The sequence below is a fragment of the Myotis myotis genome, unplaced genomic scaffold (assembly GCF_014108235.1).
Source record: "Myotis myotis isolate mMyoMyo1 unplaced genomic scaffold, mMyoMyo1.p scaffold_m19_p_13, whole genome shotgun sequence".
NCBI lineage: Eukaryota > Metazoa > Chordata > Mammalia > Chiroptera > Vespertilionidae > Myotis > Myotis myotis.
Window position 1 is genome coordinate 5,325,403 of NW_023416317.1, and position 21,766 is coordinate 5,347,168.

Genomic DNA, 21,766 nt, shown 5'->3' on the forward strand with positions numbered 1-21,766 from the left:
TCCAAGCCCAACATAAATAGCAGCCATTTGCAGATTGATCTGTAGCTCCTGTCAGATGGCCTCAGGCAGTGGCTGACTTTGCACCTCCTGAAAGACATCAGAACCAGTGCAATGGTGGATAGCTCCAGACCCTACCAGATTACAACTCTACACATGCACAAGTGACACACTCAAGGGGAAGACTCAGTGAGCACCAAAGCCCCATTGAAGAAAGTCCTGCTTCTGAAGGTTGTTTTCTGCACAGCAGCTCTTCTGCTATAGCTGCAGCTGGTCCTCACAACCAATTAGCATGGAGGTCAACTCCTCCCAGTGATGCCAACAGCAATCAAGGCTCAACTACAAGACTGTGTGCAGAGCCCACACAGGGGCCCACCTAGAATGCCCAGCTCAAATGACTGGGGGGCTGAGCCACTGGGCCTTACAGGACACCTATTATACCAAGCCACTCTTCCAATTTCAGGAGACATAGCAGCTCTACTTAATACATAGAAATAAACACAGGGACGCCCCCAAAATGCAGAGACGAAGAAACATGTCACAAATGAAAGAACAGAAGAAATCTCCAGAAAAAGAACTAAGTGAAGTGGAAGCAAACAAACTACTAAACAACAGAGCTTAAAACAATGCTTATAAGGATGCTCAAATATCTTCATGAGAGCTTCAAGGGATTTAATGAGAATTTCAAAGATATGAACAGGACCAGTCAGAAATTAATCATACACTAACTGAAATAAAGGATAACTTACAGAGATTCAACAGTAGAGGATTCCAAGAATCAAATCAAGAATTTGGAATATGAGGAAGCAAAAAACACCCAATCAGAAGAGCAAAAAGAAAAAAGTCCAACATTATGAAGATAGTGTAAGGAGCCTCTGGGACAACTTCAAGTGTACCAACATTCGCATTATGGGGGTGCCAGAAGAAGAGAGAGACCATGTTATTGAAAACCTATTTGAAGAAATAATGACAGAAAACTTCCCCAACCTGGTGAAAGAAATAGACTTACAAGTTCAGGAAGCCAAGAGAGCCCCAAACAAGAGGAACCCAACAAATGTGTTGGTGAGGATGCCCTGTTTATGGGAATGCAGACTGGTGCAGCCACTGTGGAAGACAGTATGTTGTTTCCTCAAAAAATTAAAAATGGAACTGCCATAAGACCCAGTGATTTCACTTCTGGGACTATATCTGAAGAAACCTGAGATATTGATTCAATGGAATATATGTACATTGCAGTATTATTTCTAATAGCCACGATTTAGAAACAGCCCAAGTGCCCATCAGTAGATGAGTGGATAAAAAAGCCATGGTACATGTTCACCATGAAATACTACTCAGCCATAAAAAAGAAGGAAATCTTACCTTTTGTGACAGCATGGATGGATATGGAGAGTATTATGAGATACCATGGATGGACCAGGATAAATAAACCAGCCAGAGAAAGATAAAAACCTTATTATTTCATTTATATGTGGAATCGATGAACAAAGCAAACAAAATAGAAACAGACTCATAGATACACAGAGTAGACTGACAGCTGTTAGAGGGGGAGGGAGATGGGGGACTCGGTGAAAAAAGTTAAAGGATTAAGAAACAAAAAACAAAAACAACAACCTCATAGACATAGACAACACTATGGTGATTACCATAGAGGAAGTGGGGGAGGGGAGGAATGGTAGGGGAAAGAGCAGGATAAAAGAGAGGTGAAAGGTGAAGGAAGGAGACTTGACTTTGGGTGATGAACACACAATACAGTGTACAGACATGCATTATAGAATTGCACATCTGAAATCTACATAATTTTAGTAACCAATGTCACCCAAGTAAATTCAATAAAATTTTTAAAAAGTTAAAGAGAGGAGAGTATTTATTTGAAGATGGGAAGAAAGGTTCCGGTGGAAAGCAAATATTCAGGAGGTCAAAGGGGACAGGATCATCTGGGTCTAAACCTCAGGAGAAGGTCCAGTCAGGATTCAGTGAAGTTAGAGGAAATAATTGTCATGTAGAGGCTGGCGGAGATGCCAGGGTAGTGCGAGGACAGTGCTGGACAGCTCTTGGGTAAGGGCTACAGCCATTGGTTTTATCTCTTGGGAATGAGGCCATAATTATATTATTGATTGATTGAGCGGCTCCTTGTGTTGGGCAGGCTCACCAGAGCCCCTCCGACATAGCCACTGTGTTCCAGCTCCATGCGCTCAGTGCCCTGGTTCTGTGCCCATTTCCCTTGGCTGCTCTGTGATGCCCTTAGCCATCTGCAGTCCCCTTTGCTGGATCCTAAAGTGTACACAGGACTTCCATCTTCTCGCTGCTGCGTTGCTGGGAATGTGCTTTGCAGATGTATGAAGTGTCCAAGAAGCAGCTATCCTATCTGTGAAGTAGCACATCTAGGATGCTCTCTTTGACGAGATGCCAGCAGGTAGCTCTAAGGGCAGGAGGACAGATCTGGAGGGGCCAAATCTGCTGGCCACATAATTTCAAAGCTCAGGAAGTGCACATAACAGAGTTCTAGGGAAGGCAGTAATAGTATTGTGTACATCTTAAGACACCTCCTCCCTCCCTAAAAGCATTATAAGAGAAAATTAAGTTATTTATAGCTGTTAAACGTCTGAATCTTGTTTTCCCAATGCCCCAAACAACTTAGGTTTTAAGTGAGTTACCTAGGAAAGATGAACATGCAAGTTCTCAGGGGTCATTAGTAGCTAATTTTCATATTTCTTAATTACATTTTTAATTCACGTTGTTTCTTATTTCATTGCTGACTACATGAAAGACTTTGCATCTTCACTTGCTCAGCAAAAGTGGAGGGAGCACGGAGCGGGTGCTGCACAGCCTGCTGGGCCCTGGTCACAGAGAGGGTGAGTCCCCGCCACCTTCAGGCTCAGCGGGCTGTGGAGGCTGCACATGAGGAGGGAAAGCACTTTAAATGATGACCAATTTCTGGCCCTTTGATAAAGAAACGGTAATCTTAGAGACCCTGTGGATTCCGTAAGACTGAACGTTACTTAAGTTTCATCTAGGATGCAGTTTAGGCATTTGGAGGAGGTACTTCAACTCATGGATGAACAGCATATAAAATGATTATTTATAAATTTAGTTGTCTGTCCTGTGACTCATGCCTGATGTCTCTACAACAGCAGTCCTCAACCTGTGGGTTCCGACCCCTTTGGGGGTCGAACGACCCTTTCACAGGGGTCGCCTAAGACCATCGGAAAACACATATATAATTACATATTTTTGTGATTAATCGCTATGCTTTAATTATGTTCAATTTGTAACAATGAAATTGGGGGTCACCACAACATGAGGAACTGTATTAAAGGGTCGCGGCATTAGGAAGGTTGAGAACCACTGCTCCAAAAGCTGATGTAAGTTTTAATAAAAGTAAATATCACCTTGCATAATATCCACCGAGTATGTGTTCCTGGTGAAAATCCACTAAAGCAAGAATGGGTTGAAAAGACGAAGCCACGGAAAGCTGAGCAGGACCAAAAGTTCCCACGTTCCTCACGTGTGTCCTAGTTAGCATCTGGACGACCAGTTTGTGAAACACTGCCACCCGGAATCGTCACCTGGTGCCTCTGGGATGGACACTGATGAATGACCCAGTGGGCCAAGTGAAAACCCACACGGCCCCCAGGAGTGGTTCGTGCCCCCGCTGGCTTTAGGGACCACGTGTGAATGCTGACGATACTCGATTCTGGGATGCAAGAAAGGTACTTACTTTTTTTTAACCTGTTAAAACATTTTGAAGACACTTAGAAATCGTCGTGGTATGAAGCATATGTCCTCAGGGATATTTGAATTTAGGCATTTTAACTTTTCAGTTGTTGGTTGCAACCGTAACTTTCAGGTTGTAACCAGCAGCCTTAAAGTAACATTAACTGGTGGCCAAGGGGAAGCAAAGCCTTTCCTGCGTAGTGTGTGATGACCCGAGATCGTGGGTGGCAGTCCAGCCTGGTTGAGGGTACAGTCCCCGGCAGAATGTTTCTCTGACTCGTGTTTAATTGTTTCTTTAAATTTGAACACATTTGGAAAGCAGGGGAACTAACCTCAACTTGCCACAGCCCTGCCATTTCCTGTTTTACACCTGGTCAGACCGACACGCCTGCCCAACCCTTGTAGTCCGTTAGTATCGCCTTGGAATAAGGCGTGTCTCCAAGCCTGGCTGGCGCTCCCTGCTGGTCTTACAACACGATTTCATCATGCTTCCTCCATGCTCAAAACATGTTTATATTTAAAGCATATGCCATTTGTATACGAATATACAATTATAATAGTGGAGGATCCCCGCCCCCATAAATGTTCTGTTAATGTATAGTTACAATGGCATTAAGTGCAGAAAATCCAGGCTTCTTCCAACCTCGGTTGATACCGGCTTAGGAAGCTTTGCAGCGACCCAGGTGCCCATTGGTAAACAAATGGATAAATGAAGTATGATGTGTGTGTATGTGATGGAAGGTGGTTCAGCCTTGAAAAAGCAGATCATGACGTGCTGAGCATGGCTGAGCCTTGAGAACATCGGCCTGGCGTTGGGGGCTGGATGCAAAGATAAAGGATGAAGCAAAGAAAAAACCCTCATAGACAGGGACAAAGGCATGGCGATCACCAGAGGGAAAGGGGTGCGGGAGGTAGAAGAGGGTAAAGGGGGGGGGGGCGGTAAATGGTGATGGAAGGAGACTTGACGTGGGGTGATGAACACCCAATACAATATTCAGATGATGTTTTATAGACTTGTATACCTGAAACCTATGTAATTTTATTAACCAATGTCACCACAATAAACTCAATAAAATAAAAACAATTAAAAAAAGAAATTAGCAAGTCACAAAAAGTCAAATAGGCATGATTCTGTTTACGTGTGTATATGAATAGTAAAGTCGTGACAGAAGGTGATTGGTGGTTGTCAGGCAGGCAGTGGGGAGAATGGGCAATTATTATGTATCTGGTACGGAGTTTCAGTTTTGCTGGATGGAAAGTTCTGGAGCATGGTTGCACAAAAATGTAAGTATACTTGACACTGCAGAACTGTACACGTACAAATGGTTGAGCCCATGAATTTTATGGTATGTGTATTTTAAAAAAGAGAAAGCTTTAAAGTAGCTGAGATAAGATCTTATGTGTTTATGCACCCAGAAGTCATTTCTCTTATGCAGTTTCTCCTCATTGTTAACCACCGCTTACACCAGCCGTTCTCAACCTGTGGGTCGCGACCCCTTTGGCAATTGAACGACCCTTTCACAGGGGTCGCCTAAGACCATCCCGCATATCAGATATTTACATGATGATTCATAACAGTAGCAACATTACAGTTATGAAGTAGCAACGAAAATAATTTTATGGTTGGGTCACAACATGAGGAACTGTATTTAAAGGGCCAGAAGGTTGAGAACCACTGGCTTACGCTGAGTGATTGCTGAGCACTGATGGCCGGAGGCTGTGCAAGTGCAGGCCTGCTGTGGGTCAGGATAGGCAGCATGCGTCTCCAGGACTCGTGTTCCCAGCATGTCGATGGAAGAACCGCAAAAGTACAAAAGAGAGTCAAGAGTGTGTTACTTGCCAGCTTTTCAGTGTAACTCAAATAAAATCTGTTTGGATTTTTAAAAAGTAAACATCAAAGGAAATTTTAAAGAGTCTTTGAAAAGATAATGGAGGATTGTTTTAACACTCGAAGTGGGACCAGCCTTTCACACTGACACAAAGTCAGACGCTATAAAAGAGTGGCACCACTATCAAATTTCCATGTGGCAGAAGTAACAAAATATGGGCAAAAGATAAAGGAGAAAAGTACTTGCAATTGATATGAGATAATGAGCTAATTTCTTTCATGTAAAAATACCTTCATGTAAATTAATAAGAAAAAGGGTAAAATCTCAACCTCAAAGAAATGGGCTGAATTCACAGAAAAGGAAATACAAATGTCTCCTAAGCTCATAGAATAATATCAAATTCACTCCTTAATAAGAGAAATTCAAGTTAACACCGTGGGTGGAAGACGAATTTCCCCTGGCACACTGGGCGCTCCCGAGAGCTGGTGGTTGTGACTGGGACATCGGAGGAGCTGATTTGTGGGAGGGGAATATTAAGTGAGTTGTGGTACATCCACACAAGTGTTACGCAGCCATTTCAGAGAATGACATTGTTCTGTTTGTGTTGCTGATGACGGCTCTTTAAACTCTAGTAAAGACAGAGCGTATAGACCCAGATTTGGTTTTGTAAAAAAGATGAGTGTGGAATGTGCACGCTGGCATGTGCATAGAACCTCCCGTGTGGCAGCGACTGGTCAGGTGGCCGCGGGGCTGAGCCAGGCCCTGGGTGGCGGGAGTCTGGGAAGGCTCGAGGCAGACCTTGGTGTGCCTGCGGAGTTGGTGTCATGTCTGTGTTATCTTGCCCCCCAGAAAGTAATACTAAACATATTCAGCCTCGCCCTAGCCAGTTTGGCTCAGTGGATAGAGCATTGGCCTGCGGACTGAAGGGTCCCAGGTTTTATTCCAGTCAAGGGCACATGCCTGGGGCGTGCAGGAGGCAGCCAGTCAGTGATTCTCTGTCATCGTTGATGTTTCTATCTCTCTCTCCCTCTCCCTTCTTCTATGAAATCAATAAAAATATATTTTAAAAAATATTCAGTCTTACTCATTATGTTTGTTTATTTATGTCCACTGAGTTTCAGGTTAGGATTTAAGGAGGTTTACAGATACACATAAAATGAATAACACGCATCACATCTCCAGGTCCTCAGTTTAGTGGGACAAAGAAACCACTCTCTTCCTTTACCCGGTGGGATTTATTCCGAGGAATTGGCTGCACGGATAGAGATGTCAGAGCTGAGACATTTCAGAGTGGACAGAGGCACCGTAGAGCTAAACAACAGCCATTGTTGCTACCTGCGTGCTCGGGGACAGGAGGCGGGTGTCGCTGGACACTGGGGCACAGAAGCTGGAGCCCTGGTGGGCCTGTATGGTGGGAGCTGAAGTCAGAGCAGGAGATGCTGCCCGGGGCAGAGAGCGGGGAAGAGATACCCCAGCTTTGTGCCTCCCCCCCCCCCCCCACCTCCTGGCTCCCACTGCTACCTCCCGTTGGCTGGCCTGAGCCTAAGAGCCTTGGAAACTCAGCCTGCTAGAGCCATCTCCCTCCATCTACAGAGGAGAGGGGGAAAGCCACAGGTGTTTCTGAGGACGAGTTACGCAGGACTGGAACCACCAGCAAAACTGCAGCAAAGGAAAAACCACGGCCAGGAATCAGACCGAGCCCAGACGAGACTGGCGGCTGCCACTCGCCGAGGTCGCAGCCTTGCTGTGAGGCGTCCCAGGCTGTGCACGCGCAGGTGTGAGCTCTCCAGGCGGTGCCTGCCTCATTCATGTCCTCCCCGAGCCCAGGTCACACAGTGCAGGGTGCTGGGACTCAGCGGTTCAGAAGCCTTGGCTGCAGCGTGCATGAGCGGGTGAACTTAAGCAGAGTGAGAAAATGAAGCCGGCATCCCCTCTGGGAAACTGGCCGCCCTGCTCTGGTCTCTGCCTGTGGGGCACACTGTTCTCAGTTGAACTGTGCTGTGCATTCATGGGTGGTTTAGGGCCTCCATCTTCCTTTCTTGCAACAGTTGCCATTAGACGCTCAGTAATTGTTCCACAAATTATAAGTTTGAATTGATGAATATAATAACTGTCTAATTCCAGCATAATTAGGAAAACCTAGTTATTATAAACTCTCCACGTCATGTTTACCTTTTACTTAAATGGAGCTTGTTTGTATTAATGATTGTAGCTCACATTGTGGCATAGCTCGGCTAATAGGAACGCGGTAATTTCCAGAAAGATTACCAGCGTTTTTAGGCCATACCGGAAATATGTTGTTGTCTTGATAATGGTCTTTTCTGGTGTCTGGAGGAACGTGGAGCAATCCCTTCTAATGAATAGCAGTGGAAATTAAAATACTATGCTTTTCTGTTTTCCCCTTCAGAAAGCCTAACTGAAAATAAAGACGGAGCGTGTAATTTTTAAGGTTTCATTAATCCAGCAGAATAAACGTTCTTCTGCTGCTCTGGTGTAATTTCTTTTCACTTGATCACGTCTAGGCTGCAGATGAAATTAAGAAGCTGTATCACCTCTTCCTGAAAATCGATGCTACGCAGGTGGAAGTGAACCCCTTCGGTGAGACGCCAGAAGGACAAGGTAAAAATAAATAAATAAGAGAAAACAAATGAACACAATGACTCCTGCAGACCATACATTACATTCTGCACAGGCCTGTGGCAGCAGCTTTGCATTCATTTCTCCCGGTGATTGAATTTCTGCCACAGTTTCAAATGCTCCCGTGATGCAGTCGAACGTTTCTGCACTTGAGTCTGTTCGTAGCCAAATGCCAAGCCTCAGAGGAGGCTGCTTTTTGTCTTATTTAGAAACACCCATCCTCCAGCACCTCTTGCTTTTTTTTTTAAATATATATATACACATTTTTATTGATTTCAGAGAGAAAGGGAGAGGGAGAGATAGAAACATCAATGAGAGAATCATTGATCAGCTGCCTCCTGCACGCCCCCTACTGGGGATCGAGCCCGCAACTCGGGCATGTGCCCTTGGTTGGAATCGAACCTGGGACCCTTTAGTCCGCAGGCTAATGCTCTATCCACTGAGCCAAACTGGCTAGGGCCAGCCCTTGCTTTTGAGACCCATCACTGTGGTCAGGGTTTGGGTGGAAACAGGAGCCACTGCATTTGGGTGTAAAAAATGTACCTGCTTTATGACCCGCCTGAAGCTTTTCAGTTGACCTCAATCTGCATATAGTCACCTGTGCACCGGCTCGGTTGGCACCGTCATGGTGATGCCCCGGTGCCCCGCCATCCGGCTTTCCCCCTGACTTGATTATGAGCTGCTGCTTCCAGTGGGAGGAGGAGGCATTTTCTTATCCATCAGGTACTTGTGGAGCATAAGTAACTGTTACATCTCTGCAACCCCCACAAGTTCTTATTGATTCTCTAGCCAGAGCTCGTGTCTGTGCGTGTGCTTGGTGGTAGGGATGGTTAGTGAGTAGGTGGATAGCATAGTGACACCAGAAACTGACTTCCGTGAACCTTGTCTTCTTAGTTCATTTCACCCCCAGTATCTTGTGTGCTGACTAGAATGCAATGGTCAGTCAGTAAACAGGTCTTTGCCATTGGGTTGGTAAATGAGGTGATCTGTTATGTGCAAATACAACCAAGTTGTAGACCAAGATGGATGTGTGTGTGTGTGTGTGTGTGTGTGTGTGTGTGTGTGTGTATTTTCATTCTTTAATTCAGAGCTGTCTGCTGCAGGTACAACTCTGAGCACAAGGTCAAAGGAGACAGAGTGAATACCTCTTCCCATCTCCCTCCTTCCCACATCCTCTGAATTGTGTCCAGAGGATGGCCGAATGTCAGAGAGCTGACCTGTTTGCATTTGCTCTGTGCCCTAGGCCAGAGAGGGGGTGCGCTCACTGGGCAGAAGCTCCTCAGTAGGCCCAGAACCTTGTCATTCCCCTCCCTCCCGCCCCCTCACCCCGCAAGGCGCTGTCCATACCCCCGTGCCAGGGGTGTTTGGGCAGGGTGTTCAGTGCTTTTATTTTACAGAGGGGCCTAGGTTCTGCCATGTCCTGACTACAGGTCTAGGCTAAGCCTCGTGGTTGGTTTTTCCATCTTCTTTTTTTTAATCCAAAAGTGTGACTTGTGTTTGTGTAAGCCTCCAGTGTCAGACACAAAACATGCCAATTCCTGACAGTCATAACATTTAGTTCCTCTTCTCAGGCACAGCAGTAGTTCAGGAAGGGTATAGATAGGTTTTTACCTTTTTTTCTATTTTTTTTTTTAGCATTTCAAATTAAGATTGGCAAAAAGCTCATGTTTAGGAAGTCATTAAAAATCATATATTTCATAGTTTACACAGGTGACCCACCAGATAAAAATCTGGTAGGTCATTTATAAACAAACTACCTTATTCATAAATAATTTTTACATTTCATCTGGCTGTGAAATCAAATCATCAATACATCATATAGACCAGGGGTGGGGAACGTCCGGCCCGCGGGCCATACACTCATTTGGTCTGGCCCTGCCAAGGCATAGGGGTGAGCTAGTTAGATGTTTGACAAAATAGAGCAGGCTAATTTTTAAGCAGGCTAATTTTGTATGGCCCACAAATATCCAATATTTGATGATACAAATATCCAAATGGCCTTTGGCAGAAAAAAGGTTCCCCACCCCTGATTATAGACAGTACGGGAAGGAAGAAAAAACTCTTGAAATCTTATGTCAAGCACTATGATAAACTTTTACTTATATGCTTTTTTTTATTACTTGCAGCAACCCTGAAAAGTCAGAAATGTCTCCCTATTTTATGGAGGATTGAAAAATTCCTGTGACTTCCCCCTGAGTAATTAATTACTGGGATTCAAACCCATGTCTCAGTACACTGTGTCTGTGGATTGTGATAGGCCATACCGACTTATAGTGACTTGCCTTTTCTTCTTTTTCCCTCTTAAACTATTAAGTTGCTTTCATCTGACTGACCGAGAAGTAGTCCCAGTTTGGGACTATCAGCCAAAATTCACGCTGTATTGAGTGGCTGATAATTAAGTCCACAAAATGAAAGAGATGGAAGTTCAGTATAAGTTCTTAAAGGTCATGTATTGCTTTTCAAACTGGTATGCACAAGACACCTGGTTATTTCATATTTTAAAAAATGGAATTCAAGCCTCTGGGAAGATGTCAGTCACAGCTGGTTTCTGGCAGGGGCAGGGCTGTGAGAACCTTTTCCTACGGGGTATTTATAAAACCTTGTGAAAACTGAAGGTTTCTTTTTATTATTAAGAAGAAGAAACATTATTGAGCTTTTTTGAAAGACTCATCATAAACTAAATCTTGTGTTTACAGTTCATTGAAACATAAGTCTTATGTGCTATTTTAAGAACAAAATTATCTTTAGCTATTTGTTCATTGTACCATAGAAGTCCAACTACTGAATTTAATCACAATTAAATGAGTGTGTTGGTTTATAACTCTAATGAGCAGTAGTCAAATTAAGCCCAATTAGGAAACGGTGATTAATGATCAAATGTACAAATTGATCTTCATCATTGTCACAGTCCCCTAAAGCAGTCCTTTATTTAGGGGCTGTAAAAGCAATCATTTACATCTGAGCAATATTGATAATCTTAATATTTAATTTTTTCATTTAGATCAGTAATAGCGGAACATATAACCTTTCACATTAAAACTTCAGTAATTACTCTTTTAATTTAGAAGTGTAAGGAGCTAGGCATCATACCAGGCATTTTTACCTTTTTCCTATTTGTGACGGAGCCTCTCTGTAAGAGCGTTTCCTCAGGCTCCTGTGCTCCACGAGGAACGTTGTTTTAAACCCAGCTGCGTGGTCACGTATTTGCAGATGCTGCTGCTGGAATGAGAGCAGTGGCCTGGGTAACAGCTGTGCTGCCCGGTCCCCTCGGGGGCATTTTTGAGGTGGAGAAAGAACAGCAGTCTAGGAGCGATTTTTTCCCTGTGGTTTATAATCTGATTCAAAGACTGTGATTTGGCACTGCTGATGGTAGTTTGGTGACTATCAGGATTGTAATGGTTATTAGAGATAGAAACCCCCATCTGCCTAGTTTTTGTGGAAAAGACCCTGGTGGGGAAGGGGCACTTATTTCACTCAGGTGACGGGAAGTCTAAGGAGTGGCCTGGGGAGCCTCTGGCGCTGAGCCCTGCCTGCGGCTGAATACCCTGCATTGTCAGCCGGGCTGCTGGAGGGCAGTAAAGGTGAGCCTGTTCCTATCACAGCTCCTCCAGCAACCATAGCCACCTTTCAGATGATTCTGATTGGTCCTGCTTGGGTCACATGCCCATGCCTAGACCAATCACTGAGCCTGGCTCACATGGTATAGGTCACAATGGTCGGCAAACTCATTAGTCAACAGAGCCAAATATCAACAGTACAAGGATTGAAATTTCTTTTGAGAGCCAAATTTTTTAAACTATATAGGTAGGCACATTGTTATTAACTTAATTAGGGTACTCCTAAGGCTTAGGAAGAGCCACACTCAAGGGGCCAAAGAGCCGCATGTGGCTCGCGAGCCGCGGTTTGCCGACCGCGGGATTGGAGAAAGGCAGTTTCTTGATGGAAAAAGGGACCAGAATGACCTAACTTATTGAAATGAAAGTAAAATGTTTATTAGTCAGAGAGAACGTAACTGTTTCCCTTGCTTATCCGATGGCAGTGCCAGGATTACTTCATTAAATTGTGAATGAATTTGCTTTGTTATTATCTACTTATCCGTCGTCCATTCATTTATTTAGTTTGCAAGCCACGGGGATTTGGCCTCTGATTTCATTTCTTCCCACTTTCAGCCAGATCTGCCTGCACACAGACGCCTTTCTTTGGTGTCTGTGCTGTTTCTCAATGGGAAGGTGGGCATTTCTCCCCTAGGGGACGTTTGGCAACGTCTAAAGACATTTTTAAACTGAGATATAATTGACATAACATTGTATTAGTTTCGGGTGTACAGCACGGTGATTTTATTGGATCACTGCAGTGAGTCTCGTTAACATCCATTTGTGTTTGTCACAAATTGGGGTGCAGTTGCTACTTGTTTCTAGTGAGTGGAGGCCAGAGAGGTCGCTCAACGCCCTGTAAAACACAGCACAGCACAGCACCTCCCAACAGAAGTGATCTCGCCCACCATGTCATAGTCCCCACATGCAGACCTCCGGCTCCAGCTGGAGCACAAATCCATTCACCAAATTAAAGGACTGAAACCCCGTTTAAACAGTGACTATCTGGCCAAGATGACATGAGAGTTAAGGCTGGGTTAAAGTTAACTGGAACATCAACTCTCTTTCTTGCTTCAAATTAATTTCCCTAAATAACAGCCCTGTTGCTTTGTGTTAGCAAGTGCCCATGTTGTCAGTGGGTGTTTCTGTCTTTATACACAAGACTTCTATTTTCAAGAACATTTTTAGTCCTACCTACCCTCAACCCCCCTCCCTCCTCATATCTATTTTCTCTTTCCACAGCAACTAAAAAAAAATGTTCTAAAAAGTATACAGCTCTTGGAACATCAGTATTTAATGGAAAGTGGGGCCAGTTTGAAAGTGGCAGCATTTTAAGGGCTCATTTCCATAGCACATCATGGTTATTTATCATAGATCCAGCGCAATGCATTGCTTGAAGACAGATTATTTTTCAAACTAATTATGACAGTCTTACTTCCTGCTGTTGTTATGTTTCCTTTATGTGTGAGTCTCCCCTCAGAAAGGTACTTTTCTTTTGTTTAATTCCATGGCACATTCTTCTGCTGAATCTCCAGGGTCAGAGGCGGCTAACTGCCAGTCATATTGTTCATGGAGGTTGTTGAATTAACAGCTCACAGAATCTTAACACCCACCGCTGAACAAAACAACAGAAGCGCCCTGCGACCAAGTGTGCGGTTCCCTTTCATAGCTGTTCAGAAGGAAAACTCATTTGTATAATCTATCAAGCATGTAACAATGTGCTCTTGATGGTGAAAATGGTTTTATAAATATTAATAGGTGTGTTTTTCACCCACTTTGTACACAGAATGGCCTTTGTTCAAGTTGAATTTTCTAAAGAATTGAGGTTTTATTATTGTGACATTGAAAGTCTTAATGTCTGAACCAAGCTGAGCACCTTCCAAAATACGTCTTACCATAGTTTGTTGTTATATTCAGTGAAAAAACTAAGGTTTGTTATTGCCCTGCTGTTGACATAGACATCAATCCATTTTGAACACGCCAGGCCTAAACGTGTACTTGGAAAGGTCTTACAGGGGGAATTAAGCATACGAGAGTCAATCAATATTCAGGGATTAATCTACTTGTGTGCAGCTGCAAGGTTTTATTTTGTTTGTTTCACATTTTTCTTTTCAAGCTGGTAGGATCCACTTTTCTAAGTTTCTCCTTCCCCAAAACAGACGTGATAGCGGAGGCCACTGTGTCAGTGTTAGAGCAGGCTGCCAATGTGACGAGCCTTTGTGATTCACAGGGACAGCCCGCCTGTTTCCATAGCGGCTGGCCTCTCCTCTCAGCTGTGGGGCTCTCAGGACAGCGGCGGCAGGGCTGCGTAGATGCCCTGGTGTGGCTGTGGTCCAGTCAAACCCCTTTTACAGAAACAGGCATGAGCTGACCTGAGGGGCACGCTGGGCCCCCTGACTTCGATGTACCAATCTGTAGCCACCTTGGCCCTCTGCAGAGGTGTTGTATGATTTGAGGCCCAAGAGAGGCAGCTCTTTCACCCTCGTCCTTTAAGAGAAAATGTCCTCTCTGTCAATTACAAGGCCTTCGTGAAATGCCTGCCATTGAAACCCTTCCTGGGGGAAAGGCTGAGTGGTGAGGAAAGGTCATCTAAAACGGGATGGCCACCCCCAAAACCTACATCTTTTTGGGCGGTGAGGGGGTGAGAGGTGCATGGGCTCTCTTAGACACATCCTTGCATTGTGAAGATGGCGTTGCGTTGAAAACCACAGGTAATGCATAGTTGTAAACCCCTTAAGCATCAGTTTATATTTATTCTAAACAGAAGGCTGGCACTGTAAGGGAGTGGACCAATTACAGGCCATTCCGAGTGAGAGGAAGAGGGGAGAATCCTCTGGGCTGGGCAGCGGACACTCCGAGTGTCGGAAAGTGCTGTGCAGGGACAGGACGGGGCGGGGGCCAGTTGTGTATGTGGCCGAGTGCCTGCATGCCTCCTCTCCTTCCAGCAACCCCATGCGGCTGATGGCCTCCGCGCCCCATTTCCTAGGCCAGGCCACTGGGCTTCAGGTGATTGGCTGCCTGGCTCGGAGGGGCCAGAGTGGTGATTCAGACAGACGGTGCTCTGGATGCCAGAGGGCATACATATTTCTCCCTGTAGAGATCCTTTTTATCCCACAGTCACCACCTTCAAGCCCTGGCTAACCTCAACGGTCTCCCAGGGTGGCCCCAGAAGAGTGAACACATTTCTGTACTGAGTGATACAGCAGACCGCAGGGCAAGCATCGAAAGTCTGAGCTCGCAGACATGCAGCGGGGCCGCCTTCTGCACGCCGCATCCATATCCCCTAATTATGTCTCTCAAGGTGCTTGTGAGTGCAGCTTTGTGAGGGCAGAGAGCAGCCGGGACTTACTATGATTTACTAGTTTATTGATCTCGACCAAGAATTCTTTTATGTGAAACTCTTCTCTTAGGAAGTCAATTTGGTTGCCTTTGCCCATTCATTTCAAAGGTGTCAATTACAAGTAGTGTTGCCAATGAGTAATGGAAGAGCTACAGTTACTAATAAATTAATTAAAATGTATTTATAAACCCGGTGGAAAGCCAAGAATGAAGTTGCTTTCCTATTGATTATTACACCGGTCATTAGCTGCTGAGAAAATGCCACTGTAGCAAGCAGAGAGCATGGGCCAACTCCTTTGTAATTAATTGTAGGATTCCATCGCTAAGGTTCCAGTGTTTGGGAAAGCGATTGCTCATGGGCCCCATGTGCTCACAGCCTGTGGGAAATGTGGTGGGACATTTTGTGGCAAGACTGCTGACTCCCGCAGACATTAACTTCCACGTAGGACTCTTCTTCTGAGTCAGGGCTACTCTAAGTAATTTGTGGTTTTGACTTGCATTTATGCCGAGTGTTCTTAGATGTTAACATGTCAGATCTGCACAGGTTGGTTGATGGTTGTGGTAGAGCCCATTGGGGAAACCGCTGCCTGGGCACTTTCACCCCAGGTGTCTCAGTGTAACAACATTTTCTTTCCATAGGAAGCGAGTGGGATTCACAGACTGCAGTCACTGCTTTTGATTGAAATATGCCGGGGTGGTTGTTTCCCCTTTAAGAGTTAGGTGCCTGTCTGCGGTGCTGGAGAGGAATAGTACCTGGTCGGAGACCCCTGCCTTTCCATACCCCAAGTACAGTAGAGGAGGTGATGATGGGATGGCATCACACATAGCTAATTTCCACCCTAAAGGCTGCAGTAAAGCGATCAGGCCCCGGAAACCAGTGCACCACTCCACTGCGCTCCCCCCGACTGTACATACAGAAGATCTCCTGTAAGTCAAGGAACGCGCTCGCGGTCCATCCTCATCCCTGAGTGAGAGTCACTATGTCCAGGGCCCTTGGCCACTGAGAGAGCTAAGAGCATTAACCAGCCCTGGGGGCAGAGACCGCGTTGCCAGTAGTGCCTGTCAGCCTTCCTTGTGTCTGACCAGCTGGGTCTCTTAGTGTTTTACAACTTGAATCAAAAGAGTCATGTCCTGCACACATCAAGGTGGTGGTTGATGGAACGCACGTTAGCAGGCCCCAAGTAAGTGTATCAGCAGTCTAGGGAATATTTCCATTTTCTAAATAAGAAAACTGAGGCCCGGAGAGGAAGTAGGTTATTATTATTATTATTTAATCAAGGCTACAGTTAGTTAAGGATCATATAAAAACTATTGATTCTGACCCAGTGTTCTTTCCACTACATCTCTGTGAAATATTGGTGAGGATACAGTTAAATAAAAATTTCACTTTGCATCCTCAGAAGGAGAAAGGACCACGGCAGGATTAGGGGTTATTGTCTAGTCTCTTTGCATAGAAGGAAAAGGTGACAATTAGTGATTAATTATTAACAATATAGCACGAACAGCTCATCAGAGCTACATGTAGCTGGCAGTCTTGGCTTTTAATGGGTGATAGCAACTTACATTGTTATTTGATTGAACAGAGATCAGCAGACACAAATGCCTGTGCCCTTTGTTAGAAGGTAAGTCCCTTGGAACAGGAACCACTTCATATTTGTCTTTGTAGCCCTGACGTTTAAGTTCGGGGCAGGAGGCTGCCACAGTTGTCCTGTCTGTATCAGGAGGTAGGGCGACCGTGTCTTACTTATTTTTTCTCCTGTGCCAACCAACCTTGAGAATGTAACGTGTAGATCCTGAAGAGACACCATGTGTGTTCCTTTTTTTTAGTTGTCTGTTTTGATGCCAAGATAAACTTTGATGACAACGCAGAATTCCGACAAAAGGACATATTCGCCATGGACGACGGATCAGAAAACGAGCCCATTGAAAATGAAGCTGCCAAATATGACCTAAAATACATAGGACTGGATGGGAACATTGCCTGCTTTGGTGAGCAGTCAGTTATGGCAAAAGGATGGCTTGTGGATTTTTGCAGAATTTAGGAACTCCTGATTTCTGAAATTTTAGTTCCTAGCAGCAAGTAAACATAAGAGATTTTTCTCCCCAAGAATTTTAGGAAACAGTTCAGTTTCTTCCCAAAGTAGACTTTGGTGGATGGTCCCTGGTTTAAAGCAGGGTTTCACCTCCGGCATCGGCGACATTTCAGGGGGGAATTCCTTGCTGCCTGAGGGCTGGCCTGCACATTGGAAGGCGGTCAGCAGTATCCTGGCCTTTAGGGGCCACCAGCACCTCCACTTGTGACAACCGAAGTGTCTCCAAACACTGCAGGGTGTCTGGATGGGCAGAATCACCCCCGGGAGAAGCCCTGTTTCAAAGCATCAGTTAGACTTCACTTTTTACTAAGCTAAGGGCCTTTGCTGCTCCAGGCAATGCTAATATGCAGGAACTATTTTGAAACTTGGGTTCAAAACTACTTGCTCAGAGGAAGTAGAAGAGAATATATACTTTACTCATTATGCTCAAGTTTCAACTTCTGTGATAAACAAATGATAAATTGCTTAATCCATTATACCACTTTGTTAATAAAACAGTTGATTTTATCATAATTATCTAAATTTGTGAAAATGACTTATTCAGTTGAAATAAGAATGGGTCTATAGAGGCAACACAACTTCTGTTATTGTCCACAGCTTATAGTACTGAGATTTATGTACCTCTGTGTTATGGTGGAACCAATTTATTACACTGGAAGCTGAGTTCTTAATCTTAATGGAATTTAAATAAAGAAGATTTATAGCTCATTAAGTCAACAGTATCATTATATTCAGAACTGGATAGACCTCATCCAGCAGTTTTCTGTTCATACAATAGAAAATGACATCTAGTTACAAGCAGCACCAAGTGTCTTGCTTTGATTGGAGCAATAACTCTCATGTAGCCCCTCGCCCACCCTCCTGCCCTTGGTCAGCTAAGGTGCTCAGTATTGTAGGCATTTAGGAGGGAGAGAAAAAATGCAGGTGTAGAACAAATTCAATCCTTTGTAGCCTCTGTAGGCATGTGCATGGTTTGACGAAGTTAGCCTAATGCTTTTCAAATTGCTCTCAGATCCTAGATAAACCATTTCTATTTTAGTTGACCCATAATTAATTAAATTAGTCACAGTTCAGTTGTCTGGGGAATTCAAGGGTCAGAAAAAAGTGAAAGGTACTTTATCTTGAGAGTTTCTGCTGAGTTCAGGAGATTTTTATTATTTATTTTTATTTTTTTTACTTTCTAACCTGAGGAAAATAACTTCATATAATTAAGCATAAGGAACAACAGAACTACATTGGTCAATAAAACTGAGTTCTGGAAAATAAGAATTCCTATGTTAAAACTCATTACTTGGTGTTTAAAGAAAAGCTCCGAAGATGCTAGCACATTTTGGTTCTAGTTTGAATGGTCAGGTTGCTATAGAACATTTGTTATATTATTTTGAAAAAGGAGCAGGGGGCTAGGAATGTTGCTGAGTGATCATCTGTTCATTTGTCTTCTGGCTTTCTCCAGATAACGTATAATCATGCTTGGCTACACTCGGTAGAAAAATGTGAGGAACCCTCTTGCAGCTGAAGGCCCATGGTTCAACCCCAGAGGGTGCCACGTTCCAGGGACCGTATTCTCACAAACAAAACCAGGAGAATTCCATTTTTTACTCTTAAAGGATATTAAAAAGAATGTGGCCCTGGCGGTGTCTCTCTCACATTGCTCTTTCTCTTCCTCTCTCTCTCTCTTCCCCCTGCTTCCTTCTTTCTCTGAAAATCAATGGAAAAAAATATTCTTGAGTGAGGATTAACAAAATAAAAAACAAAACAAAAAAGTAATTCATAGGCCCTAGTTACTTTTCACAGCTTTTTTCTCTTTTTCAATTTCTTTTTTTAAAATATATTAATTTTTTATAGAAAGGAAGGGAGAGAAGTAGAGAGTTAGAAACATCGATGAGAGAGAAACATCAATCAGCTGCCTCCTGCACACCCCTACTGGGGATGTGCCCGCAACCCAGGTACGTGCCCTTGACCTGGAATGGAAGCCGAGACCCTCTGTCCTTGGGCCAACACTCTATCCACTGAGCCAAACCTGTTAGGGCTCTTTTCCAACTTCTTGAAATATACTTCCCAGAACCCAAAACTCCCTCCTCTATTACGAACTAGCCCAAATTGATAACTGACTTCAGCTCTTCCTTTCCATTTCCCAGATTGATTTCACTTCCCGATAAAGCCATCTCCCCATCGCCAGGCCTTTCTTGGTTATTCTTTGTGTGCACATCTTCTGATTCCTTATCCTAAAAATCTATGAGCTTATCTGGTTGAATAGAATTTCAAACAGGGCAGAAATTGGCCCGTCATGATAGGGTTCTCTTTTGCAATTGTGTGGAGGGAAACGTTTCTGGGCCATTTCGTTTTACTAAATTGATCTTGCCTTGTGTGCTGTTTGCACTCTACAGTGAATGGTGCTGGACTTGCCATGGCTACTTGTGATATCATTTTCTTGAACGGTGGGAAGCCAGCCAATTTCTTGGATCTTGGAGGTGGCGTACAGGAAGCTCAAGTCTATCAAGCCTTCAAATTGCTCACAGCTGATCCTAAGGTAACTCTCTCTTGGGTGGAGGTGGCATAATGTTCTGGCTTCTCACCATCGAGAGCAACTTTGTTCCTGCTGCAGGGGGTTAGTATGCAGCCCAGAGGAGACCCTGCCTTACACACCATTGACATACCCGGTGTTTAACTCAATTGCGGTGAAAGTCTTGTAAGTGCCCAGGATCTTATTTCAGAGGCTGTGCTTTAAGAGCTCTGGGAGGTGGCAGGAAATAAAACAGGTGTAGTGCCCCAAACAGTGAAGCATGAGCTAGCATGAAACATCATTTGGGTAATTCCCAATGAAGCAATTAACTCTATACTTATATGACTTAGAGAAGACTGGGTGTGGGATTCCTTTCATAAGATGGTGACGGTAGTATCATATGCTTGGAGACAGAATGAAAGGAGAGAATTATATTATCATACTAGAGGCCAGGTGCATGAATTCGTGCACCAGTGGGGTCCCTCACCTGGCCTGTGGGATCGGGCCAAAACCAGACATCCCCCGAGGGGTCCCAGATTGCGAGAGGGTGCAAGCCAGGCGGAGGGACCCCACTGGTACATGATCTGGCTGGGGAGAAATGCGAGAGGGTAGGGGCCGCGGGAGGGCTCCAGGGTGTGTCTGGCCTTCCCGCTCAGTCCCAATCAACCAGACTCCAGCAAGCTAACCTACCAGTTGAAGCGTCAGCCCCCTGGTGGTCAGTGCACATCATAGGGACTGGTTGACTAGTCGATTATCTGCCCCCTGGTGGTCAGTGCATATCATAGCAAGCGATTGAACGGCCTTAGCATATATTTGTATATTACGCTTTGATTGGTTGACTAGACAATAGGACACTTAGCATATTAGGCTTTTGTTACATAGGATATTACTTGAAAATAATGACCACATTGCCTTCTGCATGTTTTTTATTTTTTATCTCTGACAGTTGCATGTGTTACACTTTATAATATATGCTCTTAGTAGCAAATGATATTGCTTTCTGTGTGTCTTGTCTTAACTAGAATGTAGCTATCACACCCAGGTACACAGTAGATGCTCAGTAAACATTTAATCAGTCTAAATACCAGTATGTCTTCTTCCATTGAAACTACTCGGTTGTCTATGATAACAAGGTTTAGGTGGGTATTTATTATGTGGACAAGACTAAAAATTTTTAGTGTATCATCTCATGCTTTTAACAGTTCTGTGGGGTAGTGTATATGCCATAACCATTTGATTTTAAATTTTGAGAGTCATTATTTTGATGCTGTTAGATTGTCTAAAATATCCTGTTGGTTCTTGAGACATATGAGGAAATGGGAAATCTGAACCTATCACCAAGAAAATCATAAATGAAACCAATACCAGATTTTTTTAAAAAGAAATGTAGTCTGAACTTAATGTGGGAACCTTTCATTAATAAGTATAATGGCACCAGGCCAGTGGTTGAGCATCAACCTATGAACCAGGAGGTCATGGTTTGATTCCTGGTCAGGACACATGCCTGGGCTGTGGGCTTGATCCGATCGAGCAAGAGGCAACCAATCTCTGATTCTCTGTCATCATTGATGTTTCTATCTCTCCCTCTTCCTTCTTCTCTGAAATCAATAAAAATATATTTTAAAAATATATAATGGCAATAGCCTTTTTGGTTTCAGTGTATAAAAGTTTGTCTTATATTCGTAGTACAGTATGCTTGTCTGTGTTCATTATGACGTGGGTAGTTGGTAACCTTCTTTTTGCTAAGACTTTTCCTTCTGACTTACAAATCAGTGGAAAGGTTTATCAGCTGCTTCTCTTCAGTTCGCCCGGCCATTGGGGAATGGCCTAGTCCCTGAAGTCAGGTCACCCAGCCAAGAAGGAAGTGTTCGCGGTTGACTTTTCTGTTTACATAAGCACCTTGTTTTCATTAAGTAAGGACATTACCAGTGGCTGCCTACTTATTTATTAATTCATGTATCCCTTCTTACTGTTCCTCCCTAAGGGAAGAATCATTTTCTTCCCAGTGAATTTTAGACCAATTGAAATCTGTGAATAGTCTGGATATCACACACAGCC

General features: G+C 44.0%; 1 protein-coding gene across 1 annotated transcript in view; it reads left to right on the forward strand.

Moving 5' to 3' along the window:
- Positions 1 to 21,766, forward strand: part of SUCLG2 (succinate-CoA ligase GDP-forming subunit beta) — a 249,257-nt gene that overhangs the window by 146,579 nt on the left and 80,912 nt on the right. Inside the window, exons 7-9 of the mRNA XM_036331613.1 lie at positions 8,066 to 8,162; positions 16,940 to 17,101; positions 19,593 to 19,735. Of these exons, the coding sequence (XP_036187506.1) occupies positions 8,066 to 8,162; positions 16,940 to 17,101; positions 19,593 to 19,735 (402 nt within the window). The remainder of the gene's footprint in view (positions 1 to 8,065; positions 8,163 to 16,939; positions 17,102 to 19,592; positions 19,736 to 21,766) is intronic.